The sequence below is a fragment of the Drosophila gunungcola genome, unplaced genomic scaffold (genome assembly GCF_025200985.1).
Source record: "Drosophila gunungcola strain Sukarami unplaced genomic scaffold, Dgunungcola_SK_2 000106F, whole genome shotgun sequence".
Taxonomy (NCBI): Eukaryota; Metazoa; Arthropoda; class Insecta; order Diptera; family Drosophilidae; genus Drosophila; species Drosophila gunungcola.
The window spans coordinates 75,642-95,918 of record NW_026453268.1 but is presented as its reverse complement, the minus strand read 5'-3'; the positions used below and the strand labels follow the sequence as shown (position 1 = coordinate 95,918).

Sequence of the window (20,277 nt, the reverse complement as noted above, 5' to 3'; positions counted from 1 at the left end):
ACTGGCTGTCAGCAGATTAGCTCGAGTCGGCTGTATTTTGCAAACATCCCCGGCAAGCGAAAATGACGAAATGGGAACACGGGCTCAAATGCACAAATAAAGAAATTAAACGGCCAAGTGCCATGCGGAAAGTTGGTCTGTGTGAGCATAGTGCAGAAATTTTGCATACAAAAGGAGCGCAAATATGTTTTAGGCGTCTATATTCGAGCCAAAAAATAAAAAAAACGACAGTGCGGTTTTCCAAACGCATATACCTATTAACCCAGATTTAAAACTAAACTAAACCAAAGCTAACAATTATTTAGAAGTCCACATTGTGGCTTTTATTTGTTTTAAATATGAAAATATTAACATTTCTTAACATTTTTCATATGGTTTTTTTCGGAATTGATTTTAGTATCTGAAAATTTTACCTTATATTCAACCCATATTTTATTTATATAATGTGTATATATTTGTTTTCAACATTAATTAAAGCATTTAAAATGAAATCATCCATTAATATGCATTGTATTTAAAATAATGATTTAATATAAATATTAAGTATTGAATTTTGAATTCAATAGTCAGATAATTTTTTCACTGTTCAATTACCTTTCAGTGTAGACTAGAAAATCATAAACTTCCTAACATTACCAAGCAATAAGTAAATTGCAATATATTCACCCATAAAGCATTTTTGTTGATTTTAGATATTTGGAGTTAAAGTTACTATTTCTGGCAATGTCAACAGAGAAAATCTGTGTATTGGAACGTTATATTTTAAGTAATGCCAGTTGAATTCAATGGGAAAATGTACGAAATACGTAAAGCCCAAAGTATTTAAAAAATTTAATGAAACAAGAACTCATGCTATTCAATTAATTAAAATAATAATTGTTTAACATCAACTAAACCTTGGGCAACAAAAGCCTCATGGCATATGTTCTAATTGAAGACCTTAAAAATTATGATATTCATTGTATTTAATTACATTGATTTTCAATTAATTTTACAACCTTAATATTTAGCTCAGTAAAATAAATATTAAACCAAAAATCTCGTTCGTGTGGTAGAGCCAAGCAAAAAACACTGTTAAAAGGAGGAAAATAGCTGCCCGAAATGGCAGCGACATTTGCTAAGTGTTAAGTGCCATTTTTGGCATCCATGATCTCTGGGCCAGTGGCACTTTTCTATTTTGTGGGGTCTGCTTTGGAGCTAGGTGTCGCAGAAACGAGAGCGCTTTTGCGCGACGATTACACCGACGATTATGCTGATGAGCAAGTGGGTGGTGGGTGGTGGATGGTGGTTTGCTGGCGTTTTTCGGGGGAAAGGGGATGGGCAGGCTGCCCAAGGCCTTCGGTGGCTGCAAGCCAATTAAAGGCGAACCGTCAGTCCCGTCAGTCCTCTGGGGTGACACACTCACACCCACACACACACCCACACACCAACACCCACGCCTATGATCCTGGCCGCCCTTGGCTGTCGTCAGCTGATTTATGGCCGCCATTCACATGCACGTATCCTTCTCACTCTCACACCCTCTTGGCACACTCACACCCCCAAAAACAGATAACCCAACACCAGTGATGTAGGCTCCCTACGGCTCAGTACTTACTCAGTACTCTTCACTTTACCCGACTTGTAAATATATCCTGATATACATAATACGGAATATTGTAATATTTGTTATTTTTATTTCCCTTTAACTGAAACAAAAGAGTTTAGCTAATTCGTAAACACATTTAACATTTAATATAATGCTTAATTGTAAACACACTTTCACATTGAACATAACAACTATTACGAGGTTCCGAGTTTACCCTGATATAATTTGAAATTTTTTTCATATTTGTTTTTTTTTATTTTCCTTAACAGAAACAAAATAGTTAAAGCAATTGATTGGTATTAATGGTAGTTAATTATTAATTGAATGGTATTTTCACATTGAAAAGTCTGGAACGTTTTGCTTTTGTAGGCATTTTATTTGGCATATTATTCGGAAATAAGTTTCATTTTATATCTTCCTTCCCTTCAATTCAAATAAAATATATCAACAAATTGATTTTTTGTGTACTAAACATTTTTGATATTAAACAGGTACTCTGAAATGTGGAACCGTTTTCAGTGACCATGTTTTCTAATTTAATTTTCACTTTATTAAAATAAAATAATTTAAACACCCTTGGTATTTAGTTTTTTAAATAATAAATACCTTACACATTTGATAGGTACTCTGAAAATCTGTGCCGCCCTTTTTATCTAGGTAATATTTAAAAAATACCTTTAATTATTATAAAATAATTCAACTTACAACTAATACGCACTCTGCGATGCCATTTCTTGCTATAATATTTGCAGCTTGGCTTACTTAGGTGAGAAAGTAAAAGTACCCTGGCCATCCCTGCCTTTATGACACGTCCTCGTTTTCGGTTTACAACTTTGCCAGAAAGAATTATGTTATGCAAACACAAACACTAACACATATGGCCCTGTTATCCTGGCTGCTGTTATTTGTTCAGCGTTTTATGCACTCGCTGCGGCGCCTCAACCCTCGCTACTCCTGCGTAATTGAAGTTCATAATTTTTTTATTAAACACACATATACGGGCAGGCGAAGGACAGGGCGCTCGGCAATCACATGTCTCTTGTCCTTTGTCCTTTGTCTTTTGCATTTTTATGCTTTTTTTACATACGCCCCCATCCCGAAACATCCTGGGATCCAACGACTTGTCCCGCTGTGCGTGATAATGTTTTGAGCATGCCATTCAAGGAGCAGCCAAGGCATCGTTAAGTTGTCAATTGCCAGAATAACAAAAGTGATGGCCCGACGTCCCTCGAACAGCCTAAATGGCCGCTGACAGTCGAGCAACTTGATTAAGGCGCCACTGTCTGGGCATATGAATTTTTCTAACAATTCGTTGGAGATTTTCCAATACCCACCGACCGAAAAATCGAAGGAGAAAATATAAAAAAGCATGAAAAAATACATTCAAGTTTCCATCAACACAATTGATACAATTTTAGCTTATTTACATATTAAAAACAAGTAAGGACTAAAAGCCCTTATATCTGTTCATGCTGAAACGTGCCTAATGAAAGTTTAATTTTTTACATAAAATGTATTTTCGGGAAACCTCAATAAATTTAAAACGTATTAATAGAGAAAGCCAATTATAAATTATATTTCCCAAAAACATAATCCCTGCTACTCAGGCGTAATCCAATGTGATGGTAATATTAAAAACGCAAGTCTATAAAAAGCACAACTTCGGCAAAGATCAGCAATTATTCGACAGTCAAACTCCTGTCGGAAATAATGAAAAGCATTTTTCGCTTGGCCCTAAAAACTTTTGCATCCCCATCTGCATATGAAAAAGTGCAAAACCCGACGATTACTTATAGTACCCCTATCAGATTTATATATCAAATTATTATTTGTAATTTCTTTATTTGCAAAGCCCGCGGGATATTCGAGTTCTGGTTTTCGAACAAAAAATTGGCTGCAATGTTGCAAAATGGTATAATAAATTTGAGCGTTTTTTTCCATTGAATGCTTGGCGGGGCCATTAAAATGTGCTATTGAAGCATCAGCTATGGCCTTAATGCCCAAACACATTGTAGGCCCTCAATCGATTGTCTGCCAGCCAGCCAGTTCTGAACCCTTTTGAAATACTATACCATGCCGATTGCATATGCATTCACCTCGGTCGATTTTTGCAAAACTCAATTTAACGGGCATTTTTATGTTACCGCCTCGCGATTTGAGCGCTTTTCCTCCAATCTCATTCATTTTTATTCCGTATTTCGGGTATCGTTTACCTGTTGCTCTGCCTTGCGCCAAACCAGCGAACTGGGAAATCTGGGCACGGGAAAAGTCCCCCGCAAGAGGCTTTCGAAGTGCGAGTGCCGAAAAAGGCTGACTCTGTGGTCCAGTGAGCGCCGAGTTGGCCGGCTTGGCCATTGCTTTTAACATTTATCATACGCAGTGTGGGCCGGGCTAAGTGTGCACTTAAGCGCTGTTCGCAAATCGACTGTGCGAGTGGAAGTGCGCGTGGGAGTGGGTGGGGATTGGCATTGGGAGATTGGAAGCTTGGAGCAGGGGTCAGGGGTCAGGAATCAGGGGTTAAGGGGTCAGGGCTGTGATCTCCACTGTGTTGCGTCCATGTGGCATGCCAGTTTTATGGTTTTTAAAGCAAATCATATAATTTATTAGCATACGGGGAGTGGCTTCGTGCGGCCGCACCGGTTCTCGGGATTACCACATTCGATTTCAGACTTTGGTGGGAAAAGTCAGCGACTAAGCCAAGTCAACGCATCAAGTGCAGTGTGTTCGTGACTGTGGCAACCCTGGCGGGCACTTCCGGCCACTTGGTGTGTGTGTGTGTGTGTGTGCCACACTGCCGAAAACTGCGACCGTGGGGACACTTTAATTGAGTTGGCTGCGAAACGAGAGCGATTGCCAGCCAGCAAAAATAACACTGGAGTGAAATTTCCCCCCAAAAACGCAGACAAACAAGGGCGGGAAAAAGGGGGAAAACTTCGGGGAAAGCGGCACTCGAAGCGGGCACAATCATTCCGTCATGCGTCATAAGTCCCGTCGCCCTGTGCGCCAAGAAGTATGCAAATAAAATTGTCAACGGGGCTAAGCATCTGCCTCTGGCTCCTTTTCGTCCTCTCCAGCTGCTTCCACTTCCACTTCCCGGAGGTCCTTCTCATCCCCATTCGACGTCGCTTTCTTATCGACATCAGACCCTTGACGTTTATGTCGCGCCGCCTTTAATGCCTGCCCATCGAGATAGATTCGCTGCTTTTTTCGCTTTCCCATCTCCGGGCCGTGTGTTGGTTGGCTTTCGCTGCCAATATCCATCTTATGACATGGAACAAAATGTTTTACCATTCTATGCTAGAAATCTTCAAATTGAAACCATATTTTAAGAGCAAGCTTAAGAGTAAAAAGAAAATAATCAACCAATCCAATTCCTACCTAATTTTTTTTCTGCATTAAAATGCATATGGAAAGGTATACCATAGTATTGCATGTGGTTTATAATTGCCTAACAAAAATGTCAGAAATGGCAAAGAAATTAATTACCTATCGGGGTTTTGGCAGGAATGTGTAGATTTTAAAAAACTTGATTTTCTAAAATATATGCTATTAGGTATACAAATTTAAAGATTTTACTTATTCTTTCATAAGTGTCTAGTTTTCATACAAAACTAAGATACATTTTTTAGTTTTATGAAAAACAACATCGATTTAAATGCTTTTAAATCGCTCAGGCAAATAACATTAGCAATCAAAGTATTTGTTTTTCAGTTTTTAAGCATTAACCTAATTTAATGTTTACATTTTTTCTGAGTGTATCTGAGGCACACATGAGTCAAGGCCTCGTCATAAAAATGGGAAAGGAACAGCAGATGGGAAAGGAGAAAACTCAAGAAGTCGGGCCAGCTGATAGGCATTTATGTAAAAGTTAATCGCATGATGTGCTGATAAAATGCACAAAAAAGTAGCTCGAGATGAAATATATCTATGGGAAAAGTGACTGCAAAAAACTTGTACGGAAACTTTTTAATGCTGAGCTTCAGCTTTTTCTTTATATACGAGAACGGCTAGGTGGGAAGTGGGCGGTGGGTAGTGGGCGGTGGGTAGTGGGCGTGGTCCCAAAGATTAGCATTCAAATGGAAGAGGAAGCAGCCGCTTTGGTTTGCCAATTGAAAGTTTGCCTTTGATTGAAATAGTTTCAGCAGAAAAAAATAATGCTCAGATAAATCAGATTAGTGGAAATCAGCCCCAAGGTGCCCTGAAAGAGGCCATAAGTTGTCAACTTGTTTACTTAAAGGTGAAAAAATTGGACACTTATATTTTGTATTTTTTTTTTAAGTATTACAAATATACATTAGTAACTTAAAAAAATAAAAATATCACATAAAATGTATGGTATTTCAGCTTATAAAATTTGTAATTATATGAAATAATATTTCAAAATAGACTGAAATTATTAAATCGCTTGCTAAATAATGGCAAAGTAACAAAAAGCGAGTCACCGATTTTTATAATAAAGGTGAGTAAATTAAAAAAAAAAATGGTATATAGAAAATTTAATGACTATATGGGCATCTTAGAACTGGTCCGACCTAAATGAAATCTTAAAAGGCAAAATAACATGTCAAGCTAAGCACACGCAAACTTTCAGAAGAAATCTCAAGTAAGGACAAAGTAATACCCCCATTTAATACGGGGTAAAATGAAGTTGGTCAGTCGAGCATGCTTTTGGGCAGCTTATTTTGGGGTTTCTTATGCAAATTTAAGCTTTCCCCGTTTGATAAGCACACCACACACACACCGAACGAGCACACACACCCACTCAAATCCATACTGGCGGCCAGCAATTTGCTCTCCCTTTTTCCCTTCGCATAGATTTTCAATTTTGCCCGGCATTTCCGTTTCTGCCGTTTTATAATTCACTAACTTGGCAATTTTCTTCAGCCACCGCCGCCAACGCCGCCGTCAAGTCCAGTCCATAATGCTTTTTCGGTTGGTCAGAAATTGAACTCATTTGCATATAAGCGTGTAATATATTGTTGAGCCGGGCGTAAGGGGTTGGTGGTGGGGGGTTATTTCTATCGGGTCTGAGAGCCTGTCGCCTAATGGCCCTGGCAGCCCATCAAGCCGTGACATTTATCAAAAGAAAAAAATAGCAAAGTGGCTGGCGGAGCGAACAAGAAACTAGCCAAAAGTGAAGGCGGCGCATTTTGCCATTCATTTTTTTTGCGAAAATCGAGTGAGAATGCCACACCCAAGGCCACCCAAGTACCACCCAAAAACCACCCCCTCAACTTCCTTTCCACATGCCATTCAATGCGTGCTCTTCCCCTTTCCCGTCCAACTGCCATTTGAATGTCAAATGAGTTTTGTGCCAAGTTCAGCAATTTTACATTTTCAATTGGCTCCTTTTCATAATTTCCGGGTCATTTTTTATTGGCAGCGCACAGATGAAAACTATTACCGAAATTGGCCATCAACAGCAAAATCTAAGTTATAAGCTATATGATAATGTTGACCTTATGAACTTTTAATATTACAATTTGAGTGTCACGAGTTTACCTTTTACATTATCTTAGAACTTTTAAAATATGCATATTATTTTAACATATTCAGTAAAGCGTACGAAAAGCATATCATACCAATTGCTTGTTTTATTAGTTTTTCATTAGTGTCACCCGTTTTGAAAATGGTTGTGGCCAGCCTTAGGACATACAATCAATGAAACGAAAATGAAATTATAATATTACACTATTTTACTTTTCAAACCATGGGTAATGAGCTAACAAAGCAAAATGAAACAATTGATTTTGGTTTTTGGTTTTTCTGGTTATAAATGTTTCCGCGTGTGTGGCTTAACAATAAATAATATTTGTAAATTTTAGTTAAGTATTTCAATGTGATTGACTGGCAGCTTTGCCATTTTCCAACCAATTCTGTTTGTCTGCCTCCATTTTTCTTTCCTTGCTCGTAACATAACTCACACTTTTCATGACTTCTGCCGACAGAAACAAACGGTTCTTTGACTTGTTTTCAATGCTTTTCGAAAAGTCACAGTGAAAGCAGCAGAATGATGTATGGCCAGAGCAGCAATATCGGTGGAAGCCGCACCAGCAGCAACTATAATTGCAATGGAGCGCCATCAACAATGGCACAGCGAGCACAGGAGCAACATCAGCAGAAACTCGGGGTATGGAAGTGGTAAAAGTAAGCGGAACAACAACGACAGCACGAAAAACAGTTCGTATAGTATGTATATTTTTGCTGCAACATCGAAAACAGTTGCAGCCGCAACATCTAGTGCCAGCAGCAACACGAGTTGCATCCTTGTGGCAAACGAGGCACCCCCGTCTGTCCGTTTTATGTCCGCCTCGAGGACCTGTCAGCAGCAGGACCCTGTTGCAAGTGCCGCTCTGCGATCCCCGGCCCAAATGGCCACGCCCACAACGCATGCGCAACAAGCTAATCATGCCGCCGTTTTTCAGCCCACAAGTGGACATTGGATTCATGCTTCTCGATTCCTGATTCACGATTCCTGATTCTGGGACTGAGAATGAGACTACTGCCACCCGATGCGCGTTGCGCCTGCCTGATTTCAATTTCAATTTGGACGATAAATGGGCACGGCTGGCTGACTACCCCACTGCCTTTCCTTTTGCATCCTGACAGCCCCGAAAAGTCCCCTTTGCTGGACGAAAAACCCTATCCCAGCTCGTTTATCATGGACGCATATTGCTGACCGCAGCATGCAGCTAAATTTATGCTCAGACTGCCCACCCGCTGTCCACCCACTCGTGCACCCCCACCCCACAGTTTCCCTTCACTGTGTTCAAATTTGATTTCTTTCACGACCCTTTGGCGGGCTGGATATCTCGAAATGTTGATGAACTCCATAGGACTATATATATATATGCATGCAAGTAGCCGAAAATATATTGTTTGTTTTTTACTAATTATTTATGACTTGAAAATGTTGGAATTATTCATTCAATATATGACAAGAATATAAAGAAAAGAAATAAAGATATTTTAGTGTAATGTAATATCCAACTATTAAAAAAAAAAGTTAAAGTCATAAACTTTTATTTTTCTCAATATATTTATGATTTCTAAATTAAAAAAAGTATTCTTTTAAGGATTATAAGAATTATTTAATACCTAACTAGTAAAAAAATGTTTGTTGTTCTCATTATATTTATGATTTGTAAATTTAAAATATGTGTTAAAGTCATAAATGTTTCTTATTCTCAATACATGCAGGCTACAATATAAATTTGGTTATAGTAAGTAATAGCTAAATCATGTAAATTACAAGAACAGGAAAATAATTATGCTTTAGTAAAAATGCCTTTCTAAAAAGTCAATAAAATATTGCTAATGTTGATTTTGTCTTGCCAGAAGAAATTTAAAGAAAAAATCATATTAAGAAACCAAACAATGAAGGTTAAGGTGCACTTTACTCATAAATCTAAAATCCTAAATGGTTTCGGTTTTACAGTTGAAAGATCTATGTGAATTCGATAATCCATTGTATTATGAAGAACTATTATGACCAAATACATATTGTGCGGTTTTAAAGCTTAGAAAAAGAGTGCCCTTTTAGCCAGCATGCAGCTCCTTAAGCTCACAAAAGATGAACAACTTCTTTTGTGTGTGATGGTTGAAAAATTTGATGCCCGATGTACTAACAGCTACGAGAGCTTCCTTTTTCAGATACTTTAGGGTATTACAGCTTCTTTATGGCCAACATGGAATTTCGTTGTACTCGAAATTCTTTCGCTTTTTTTTCCGACTTCTTGTCCCCGCCACCCTGCCACCCCGCCAACCCGCCATCCTTCACCCTCAAGTCCCGCCCGGCATGTCATGTCAGCGTTGTCATTGTTGTCAGTGTCATCACAGCAGCTGAAGCTCTGGTTGGCAACACCCCCAGGACCCCAGGACCTCCAGGACCTCCAGGTCCTCCTGCTCCTGGCGGTGGTTCTGCGGTCGCCGTTTGCCATCCGCTATGCGGCCATCGTCGTCAGCGTCGTTCTGCTTGTCATTAGACTTATGTCATTGTTCAGCCAAGTGCGCCGGCGACGACGACGACAGCAACAGCAGCAGCAACAGCAGCAGCATCAGCAACACCAGCAGCAACATCATGCAACTATTGTGCTATATTTACTGCAGTCTCACTAAAAAAAAACGTTTCCGCATCTAAAAATTTTATCAATATCTAAGTAACTGACAAGCTTACAAGTCTTTTGTTATTTAATTTGAATAAAAATATCTACCTAAATTAAACCCGTTTTTTTGCAGCTTATTAGCTAAGTATGTAAAATTATAGAATACTATTATTCAATTAATAATTTTATAGGATATGGCTTTACGTCAAATGAGCATTTGCCTGATATACATTACGAAACAATGGAATTTAAACAATAGGTTGAAGATTTGCCTGACGATTTGTATTTCTAATTACATTTAATAATTTCGCTAGAAAGCTTTAAATATATTCTTAAGTCTGAAGGCGTAAAGAGGGAGGTGAAATTTGAAATTACCTAAAATTATGCAACATATATGTTAAGTCCGAAAATTCGCAGGGTTTTTTATTGCATACTTTTAGACACCTTTTTAAGTAATTTTAAAACCCCAAATTTTCAGGCCCAAAAATGAGATAAAAGTGTAAATAGGAAATGGATCCCATTTTTGTTCGAGTGCTGCTGCTGGGCCTGCAACATGTGCAGCTGGCACGCCCCTCACTGCGTTCCAGGGGCGGCGTCGGCAATGGATGTGTATGTGTCGCTTTGCGTTCGCTTTTTACGTGCGCGCATCTAAACTGACATTCCAATTATTCTTATCGCATCAGGGGAACATGGCCGCCATCTAACCCAAGCTCAAAACCGAACCTGAATCCGAACCCGAACCCGCAGCCCGGTAATAAATGGCCCAGCGTCTTTTCAGTTGAACTAAGTCAGTCATTCGGCGAGTCAGTAAGTCATTCAGTCAGTCAGTCAGTCAGTCAGTCAGTCAGTCAGTCAGTCAGTCAAGTCGGAGTCAAGCATCCTCGGGAGTTCATTTCGCGGCGTTTTGATGGCATTTTTCATATTTCCCCTTCATATATCCCGACCCCCGACCCAGCACCGTTCCCATATAATGGCCGCTCTGGAAACTATTTAGCTTGTGGTTGGCCAGTGCGGAGCGATGAGATTTTAAAGCCGATAGGGTTGCCGAGGAGGTGGCATGCCCTGATTTATGTCATTCAAGTCGAGTCTCCTCCAGATTCTGACCAGGGTTATGAGCAGCCCAGCTGGCGGGGTACGCAAGTGTTCGGACTTCTTGCAGTCGTTCCAGAACTTACGACGATTGGCAATCGCCATGCAATTTATGAAGATCCCACTCAAATGATATTTTGAGGAGCTCAAACCACATTAAGGTCACCAGGTTTCATCAATGTTAGGGGAAGTCCCATATATTACTGATTATATAATATTATGTTATAACGAGATTACAACAAGAAATGAAATTGAAAGCAAATTATGAAACAATTATCCAAATATTAATAAAAACATAGTCTTAAGACCAACTAAACAAATTAATTAGACAGCAATTATTAACAATCAAAAACACAAAGTAAAATTTATATTTAATAAATTGTGTGGTAAAATTTTTATAGCCTAAATTATTAGTGTCAAAGTAGGCAAGGATGGTGTAAGTTTCAGTTGCTTATTTAAAAATAAATGCCAATTATTTCCAAACAATCAATAGCACGAAATTAAACTTACAGTTAAAGTTACAAGATTTTTTTCTTTATTACCGAAAGCAATGAAACTATAAATGCCACTCAAAAGTTGAAGGCAATCAATAGAAAGTTATTTAAATGGAAGGTATAATAAGAAGATTACTTCTTTGACTACCGAAAGGAATGAAATAAAAAGGAAAAGAAGCGTAAAATTAACTTTTAATTGGTCACTTTTTCAGTCTTATTTCAAACCAATCAATTATTATTTTATTGGCCAATAACTGGTGACCCCATCGACCTGTTGAATTTATTAACGTTAATTTCAATCAATGGGGTCACCAAAGCGATGGCCCGTTCGTTTAATCGTTAAGCGTGGAGACCTCACCGAACTTTAATTGCTGTTCAATTTGCTCTACTCATGCAACCTGATGGTGCCCGGTATTCGTCACAAAATTATTGATTACCTTCCATTTAGCGCTTGTCATTAAGCTCCCAGCATTTGCCTAACAATAGTCCGCTCTTTGATCTTTTCGGGGAAATCGAATGGCAATGGAAATGGGAATGGCAATGGGAATGGGTTGGCCCAAAAAAGCGACACGAAAGTTACGAAGGCACGAACTGCGGCACGAAAAGAACGGAAACCGGCTAAGCTGACTTTAATCAGACCAACAATTTTTCCTTGGCTGACATTTTATTGATTGCCATCAGTTGACTCGAACATTAATTTCATCAAAGCGAAGGTGTTGGTGCGGTGGTGACCTCGAAAAGCTATTAAGGCTGCCTTTGGGAGAAACAAAATGAAGTGAAATAAATTTGTTAAGCAATCAAAAGTGCCGTGTGTTTGTTTAAAGGCATCACTCCTCTCAACCCGCTGCACAAAACTCATTTAAAACGTATTTGCCAAGAGGAGAAGGGATTACTGGGGTGCACTTCGATGGCTACATCCATATTCATCCAACCATTCATCCAACCATCCATCCATCCATCCATCGACATCCAAATGCAATTGAACTACTCATATTTTAACGAGCATTGTGTTGAGCTCGTCGTATCTTATGGATACACTCGTACACTCTGCGTTCACCTGCAGTCGTTTAAAAGAGCGATTCGCGAAGACCGAATGCTTTTCTGCTCAATTTGCAGTTTGCCAAGCGCTGAAATGCTGCCCCTGTTTTATTTCTATTGCGCATCCAATATTATTTCCCAGTCCCCCCTGCTCTGCCAGCCACGCCCACAATAATCAAAGCACGCTTACGGCTTGTTATTTTAAATTTCAGTTTATAAAATAGACGGCGGAGTAGATGATTTAAAACAATTTCAGCAAGGGGGTGCTGCTGCTGAAGCTGCAGTCGCGAACTAAATTGTTTATACGTGCCGCGCATGCAAAGGAGATTCCATTGGGGAGGGTGTTTTGTCGAGGCATCTGCTGCGATCCCAAATCCCCCGAAACGGGTGTCCCCAGCCCATTCCCCAGGAATGCCGAGGATGGACCTCAGTGGGCCTAGGACACGTGGGCAGGGGGATGGTATTCGGAAATAGTTGAACTCACCTGCCAGCAGACACAGCGTTCCCAGGAGAATTAGCCAGTGTGTCGACATCTTGCTTGGAGTTCCTCTATTCACGGAATGGGAATTCGCACTGCCAAGTCTGTAGGTCAGGAACTAGAGTTAGCTTATGCCAACTGAAATTAAATAGGAACAAATAATTAGGGTGATTAAACCTTTTTAGGGAGTTTTATAATGATGTATACTAGTTTAACTGTCGGCTTCTGGTGCCATATTTTCTTTAAATAATTCATATAAGAAAATTCAAAATTATTCACCATTGTTATTAAGCTTAAGTGGTTAAACAACAGTCACTAATAGACGTGCCTAAAAGTATGCCGTGAAAAAGAGTAGAATGTTTCGGAATGAATCTATGGGCCTTCCTCATTAAATTTTACTAATTGCATACTATAAAATGGTCTATATAAGCATACTACTACTATACCAACGAAATAATGGTTAAAATGTGGTTAAACCAAAATCACGAATAAATGTTCCCAAAAGTATGCAGTGAAAAGGAGTATCATCCTTCGGCATGAAACTACTGCCCTTCCTTTATTTATTTAAAGTAAATATTGATTGCATACTTTTAGACACCTTTATAAGTGATTTCAAGAACTTAGAGTTTGCTATGTATTTTTATATAGATATTATATTATTTTTAAACTCGTATTTTTTAATTGGTCTCAATTTAAATGAGATATATAAAAGTCCGGTTTACGAGTTAGCCACCTTGCTGCAGCGCACGCCCCAAATTTGAATGCATTTTGCCTTACTAAAACATTTTTAAGCCAAGCTTTGCTGTGAACCTTACAATTATCGTATTGTTTTATTCAGAAGCACCTCTTCCAAGGGCTAGCATAATCCCTCTAGTTAGATATTTTAGGAAAGGTCAGTAACATGGCTTTACCGTCCGAATATTCATTATAAGTAAGGGCCTTAGCTACACTCAGACCTGTAGCAAAGCACAAGCTCAAATTATAACTAAAACAAACTCTCGGCCAAATGAGCCCCGCAGCTAAGTGCAATTAAAAGCAAATCATGACCTACACAAACAGCCAAAAAGTTCATAACCAGTCGAAACAACACTGTCGGCAAACAAGCTGACAAATGGACGAACAGGCAAACAAAGAAACAAACAAACAAACAAGCAAGCAAACAAACAAACCCGGAAAACCGCAGACAAAAGTGTTGCCCGGAACTGCAAAACCGAAGCGCAACATAAAAATCCACTAAGGCAAATTGGTTTTGTTAACCAACACAATGCACAATGGACACATTAACATCGCCCAGGACACACGGGAGCGCAGATATCCTGCAGGCTCCAGGCGGCCTGCAAAGGATGTGTCGGCGACGTCGACAACGGCATGCAACAATTAAAATTTTTGCCATTCTGTCGCAGCTCCCGGACTATTTTAGCCCACTTCACAAATAGCAGCGCAATGCGCGAAATTGTTTTTATTAAAATGTAGTACATGCAGTCGACGAAAAACTAGTGAGTAAGAAACTGAAAGGGTGTTCTGAAAACGCTGTTAGCTCAATTAGGAATTGAAGCTGTTTCCATGTCGAATTTCAATTAAAAGAACTAATTTATTATATGATATTGCCATAAATCTCTAGCGGGTATTTAAAAGGCAGTCCAAAGCCGTCTTGAGTATTAATTGTAGGAAAATACAAATAAACAAATCGGCTGTTTTAAATTTTATAGTTGGAATTAGAACTACTTAATTAAATTTATGTTAAGACATTTTGAGTATGCATTTATTTTATGTGAGTAATAAAAAAAAAGCAGAAATTAAAAACTCATAGATCAAAAGAAGCTTATTTTAAGAAAATAAACAAACTTGTATGACACCATCAATTAAATAAATTTCGCCGTGTGAATATATTCTTTAGAATATGAATGCCCAGTTCTGCGAATATTTTTTGGTTGAAAGAAAAAAACCTAGGTCTCGTGCTCTTATTTTATAATGACTTTTGGAATCACCGCACTATTTCGTCCACTTTTCGGAGTGTAATAAAGGGAAAGCGGCGGTGTGCCGGGGGATTTTGGTGCTTTAGTTAACAGAAAATTATGGACTCCATCTTGCTCGGGGAGCATTGGCACATTTTAGAAAGTTTTTTGCTCATTACACGGCTTGATTTCATTCAGTTTGGCTAGCAGTGGAGCAGAGGGGAGGGACATGGGGAAGCCCCGTAAATTAGATGAGATAATAAGCCGGCCAGGCTGGGAAGCCACTGTGGATGCTGGCTCAAAGGATGTATAGTTGTGAGACTGCTGGTCCTGCCCGTGCCCGTGCCCGAGCCCGTGTCCGTGTCCGTGGCCTCCTGCATCGCTGGTCATCTTAATTAGGCGCAAAAAAGCAAACTGCAAAATGCAAATGAAAAGGGCACCCGAATGCCCTGCGAGGCAGGGGTCAACACAGTCCAGCGCCAAAAGAGAGCTGTCAAAGGCAAACATTTCGGGTCAAATCAAATCCTAATAAACCGACCAGCTGGAGTGCTTTGGGACCTGTGAGTCTGACAATAACCCAGCCACCAAGCCGATTTCTGGCCGGAGAATGAGGACAATCTTGGCCAACAAAACCAATAGAAATTTCGTAGCGTAGTCCCACCACAATTAGTATCCTTTTTGCACCTTGGTCGGTTCAAGTTCTCCAAGCTGATTGGGCAATCAACACTAATGACTGCCTTTTTACGTTGTTTTCTTACATTTTCAGAGCTTATTTTATTTTATAATATGGTCATGTTCATAAACATAAAAGCATACACTTCTAAACAAAGTTAAGTTTTTTAATTTTTTAAAAATTTGGTTTAAGTCTAAAACAAATCAAACGTCTAAATCATATAAAAATAAGAAGCTAAATATTATCGTTGGTTTGCAACATATACTATACGTACTATGTTTTTTTATGATTACAAAAAAAAATGAAAAATAAATGAATCGAAATAAAATTCATAAAAATCAATTGAGTTTATTCTGTAGCTACCATAGAAACCAATGAACAATTCATTCGAAAATTGATTAAATTCGATATATTGTCGATTTATAAAAAAAAAACATATTAGTTAGAGCTTTTTCGGGTTGCCGATTTCCTTATGGTCTTAAGTTACATTAAAAGTTTTGTTGTACCTCCCGAATTTGCAGAAATATAGGATTAAAAGGCTATTTTTACAGCTTTTCATTTAGCCGAGAAGAGATTGGTTATAAATGTCATGTTGTTTTAGTTAAGCACTGATAATGGTATCAAAATCTCAAGATGCTTAGACATTTATTAATCAGTCCTTTCTTTCTGTTTTATACTGAAAACTCACAATCAAAAGCGTTCACGAATCTACAAGGCTTATACATATTTTATTGAATACTTTCGGCAAAGTAACCATAGAAGAAACTTTTTTGGCAGTGTTTAGCTGGTATTTCAAAATGGTATTTCGTGGGTCCAAACACAATCGTTTTTACTGTGTTTTTCTCCCCTTCGGACACTTCAAAACTAAGCTTTATTTATGGACGATCCAAGTGCACCGAACCCCTTGTCAGAGTTATGTTAATACCTTTGCCCATGCACAAGATAAAGCCGGAGAGATTGGGAGAAGGGGACGAAGTGCCGGCGAGGATTGCTTCCATTTAATCAAAGCTAATTGAGAGCGTTTGGCAATTGGCGTTAACTTTACCGCTTTGACAGGCGAGTCGTCAGTGGGGGGCAAATAAAAGGTGATGGATGGGGGCCTGGCCTTTTCCCCCAACAACTGACCACAACATTTTCCACGCAAATCGACCCCGCCCTGCGTGAATTCCTTCCGCTTTCACCGGGATGAAACTTTTCACCGTTTCCGCTCCGTTGCCCCTCGCTTTTTGGGCGAGAACATTGAAATTAGATTAAAATGTTGAGGCAATCGCAAAATGGCTGCCACTTCGGCGAGGTGTGGGAGTCGATTCGAATTTCATTTAAACAATATCAAGCGGGTCAGTGCCTAGTCGAATGCTTTGCTGCCCTTCGTGTTATTCGACTTTTGTTTTATTTTCTGAGTTGAAAAAGTTGGCCACCAAGTTGAAAGTTCGATTAGGGGTTTAGGGTTAGCCATTCGCGGAATTGGATGAAACATATTTTGAGGGATTACCGTGGGGCGTTGGCATTTCTTGGCGCACGCCAAATAATTGTACTTTGATTTGGTTTCCCAGAGACCCAAATAACATTGAATGTCCATTTGGCAGTTGCCTAGAAACTTTTAAACACAAACTTGTAATAGAATAAGTTGCTTCTTATGGAATAGATATATACACTAATTGATATTGCTTCCTGTATTAAAAGAAAAAAAAATAAAATTTGTTAACTATATTATAAAGTTTTTAGTGAATTAAATTTATATTAATTTATTTTGTGTCGAGTGTTCTCATTATAAGACAATCTAATAAATATATAAATATTAAAATAAATATATATTAAAAGTTACATAATTCTTTGCATTATATAGTACAATATCTTTTTGGTAGCTCGATCTTTTTTTAAGTCAAAGCTAATAGTTAATATTCATTGTATACTATGTTTGGCGGCAAATTCTATACTATATGTTTTATCGTCAGATAATCCATTTTAAAATATTTATTTCAAAATAAAACCAAGCAACAAAATATTTCAATTCGTTGACCGATAATGTGTGATATTGATACAAGACACATTTAACTTTAAAAACCTCCATGTACTTGAAACATTTCCATGGCAATTTTTCCCAGTGCAGATATTGGACTCTGTGCCGACGTTCGTACTTATACAAGTCGTGTGAATGAACTTGGCTGGCCGACTGTACCAGGTCCCCTCCCTTTTTCCACGGGGCTTGGCTTTGCCGGCGCCATTTATCATGCGAATCCCAGGAGAGTGCTCAAAGCAATGAAATTAAAAGCTGAATTGTTATTTCTGCGCGCTTGCCTTTTTGCTGTTTTTTCCGTCGAGTCGAGCTGAAGAATGGTGAAGGAGGAAGAACAGGAGTCCTTTGGCCGGACTGCAATGATTGGCATTTATGGCCCCGGCCCAGGAGCGGCTGCATTTGGCGAGGGTGGGCACGTGAGTTATGGCCGAGCGGCTCCGCACTCGTCAACGCTCAATTGGTTTTTAATTTTGTGTGTGGGCGCATTCCTTTTCATTACGATTAGACGCTCTGCAAGCGAATCCATTAATTAAATTTCGTTGTGGAAATGGCAACAATGCGCTGCGTGGCAGGTAAAGGGCGAATAAAACTCAAATGGCAGGGTATTTACAAGCCAAATTTGACATTTTAATGTTCGGTGACATGTGCGCGCGCATAAATGGCTTCAGGGAAAAAGTATTAATTCCCTTCTGTCCAAAGGATTACAAGCGGCACACCCACGCGAGCACACGTGCTCTCTTTCCGAGAAATTGAATTGCGGAGTGGCAGTAGACATAAATATCGAGTTTCATTTTTGAGGCCCTCCATGAGTTGCGCTCCATACCCATATCGCCCACATTCATCACATGTGTGTGTGTGTGTGTGTGTGTGTTTTGTGTAGGGGATATTAAGAAAACATTAAAATCCAATTTTTAAAAGATTACGATATGGGGTAAGGGGGGGGAAATCGAAAGCAGGGGCGGCCACAAATCAGTTGGAGATGAGCAAAAGTCACCCTCCAAGCCTAAATGCACTTTTGCCCGGCGAAACAATTAGACAATCAATCAGGGAACCCCAGCCAATTGAAGCGCAACGAGGCGTATACGTAACACGCCACTCGAGTCGCCGGGAAAGCGGAAACACACAGATTCGGGGCGGGGGGAAACTTTTCCCGGCCGGATAAGTGAACAGAACTTAATTGAAATCAATACAAAATGCAATTTAAAACGCCCTTCTGCAGCTCACAAAAACTCGGGCCATCACATAAGTACACACACACTGTGTTTATGCGATTGCTATTTCATGCAATCATTTCATGAAATGGGTGAGTACGTGTGTGCATAAGCACCATTCTCTTACACACGAAAGTTGACTATGAATTCAGACGAAATGCTTTAAATGGTCAGGCGCAGCCAACTTAGCTAGCTATATATAAGGTGGCAACGCCGATCTTAGAAGTAAACAATTGAAATTAAGTTCTTCTCCCTCTTTAAAGGAGATTTTTACTTTCGTCTTCACTCGACTTAATTTTTGAATAGTTTTCCTGTTCGCTTTGGAGATGGCTAAGATTAGCTTAACTAATAAAACTAGCACAGGTGCCAGACAAGTAAACTTACTTGGTACATCATTTTACACGTCTGGTATCTCTGTTAATGTTATTTCATGCATTCGTCTGTTTCGCATAAGCAGGAGAGTTCATGAAATTCATTGCATGAACATAGTAATAGTACACATTTGCCCACGAGCACATGCATTGCATACTTTGAGGCGCCGTTAGTTTATGATTACTTGAGGGGGAAGGAAGGGTAACGGGAATGCAGCGGGGAAGCCGGCACTCGAGGAAGTTGTAAAGTGGGTTGCAGCCAGAAAAGCTGAGCAAAAAATAAAAAAGCAGTTAAACGGAGGGTTTTCAGGATGGCAGCAGTATGCTCATTGCCTCAAGAAGGATAAGAGCTTTATTATCTCCTTGGCGACATTTTGCAATGTTTCAGCAAACGGCAACTGATCCTTAAGCAGCACAAAATGTTTTGATCCTGCATCACGGTGCATCTTTAGTTGAATATTCAAATCGCAAATTGGCTTATGAGCTAGCTCCTAGCTGTTTTTTCCCCCATAAGCATCTCAATTTACTTGCACAAATTATTTCACATGAATAAGATACTCAATAATTTTAATATATTTTGAGTGAGGCAAGACATCCCGTTGCAAATTGAATTAAATATTTAAGTCGTAAATTGGCTTGTCTTTCTTGATCTAATATGTCTCATCTTATAGCAACTGGCAATATAATTCGGATGAAATAGACTTAAATTGGATTTAAAGTAATTTAAACCTTATTTTCTGCTTATTTCTGTTAATGATTTAAATTGATTTTATGAAAGGTAAACCTAAAAATGGTTAAATTTCACCAGGAATTATATACTTTTATGAAGAAAATAAACATATATACAAATTAAGTTCTTAACAAGGGTACTAAATTCATTATTGCTAAAAGGAATAGTACACTTTAATATATGTAATATCGCATTCGGAATGACAATGAATGAATCCTTTCCCTAATTAAATGATTACCGAGTGTCCTAAGGTCGGTAGTCCGACCATAGCGCTCGCTTTTTTTATTTCGATTTGGGTACGTCGCAAAGCGAGTGTCTGCATCTAGGGGTATGTAAGTCAAGTGCTTGTCGTTAAGCTGAATTTGATTGTTTCTGTTGCTCCGGGAGCTTGGCCCACTGAAAGCGAAATCAACGTTGAATGCCCAGGTATTTGTTTTTTATTATTTTTTTTTTTTTTTTTGGGCGGTGAGGGGAACTTATTGCAACCGACTTCCTTCTTTGCCTGTTGTTTCCAACAGTTGACCGGGG

General features: G+C 39.0%; 1 protein-coding gene across 4 annotated transcripts in view; it reads right to left on the bottom strand.

Moving 5' to 3' along the window:
- The window catches only part of LOC128265264 (zwei Ig domain protein zig-8), a 122,641-nt gene that overhangs the window by 50,818 nt on the left and 51,546 nt on the right, over positions 1-20,277 (bottom strand). For all 4 annotated transcript variants that reach the window (XM_053001147.1, XM_053001146.1, XM_053001149.1 and 1 more), the window contains one exon: positions 12,799-12,930. In XM_053001147.1, coding sequence (XP_052857107.1) covers positions 12,799-12,847 — 49 coding nt within the window. In that variant the 5' untranslated portion in view covers positions 12,848-12,930. The remainder of the gene's footprint in view (positions 1-12,798; positions 12,931-20,277) is intronic.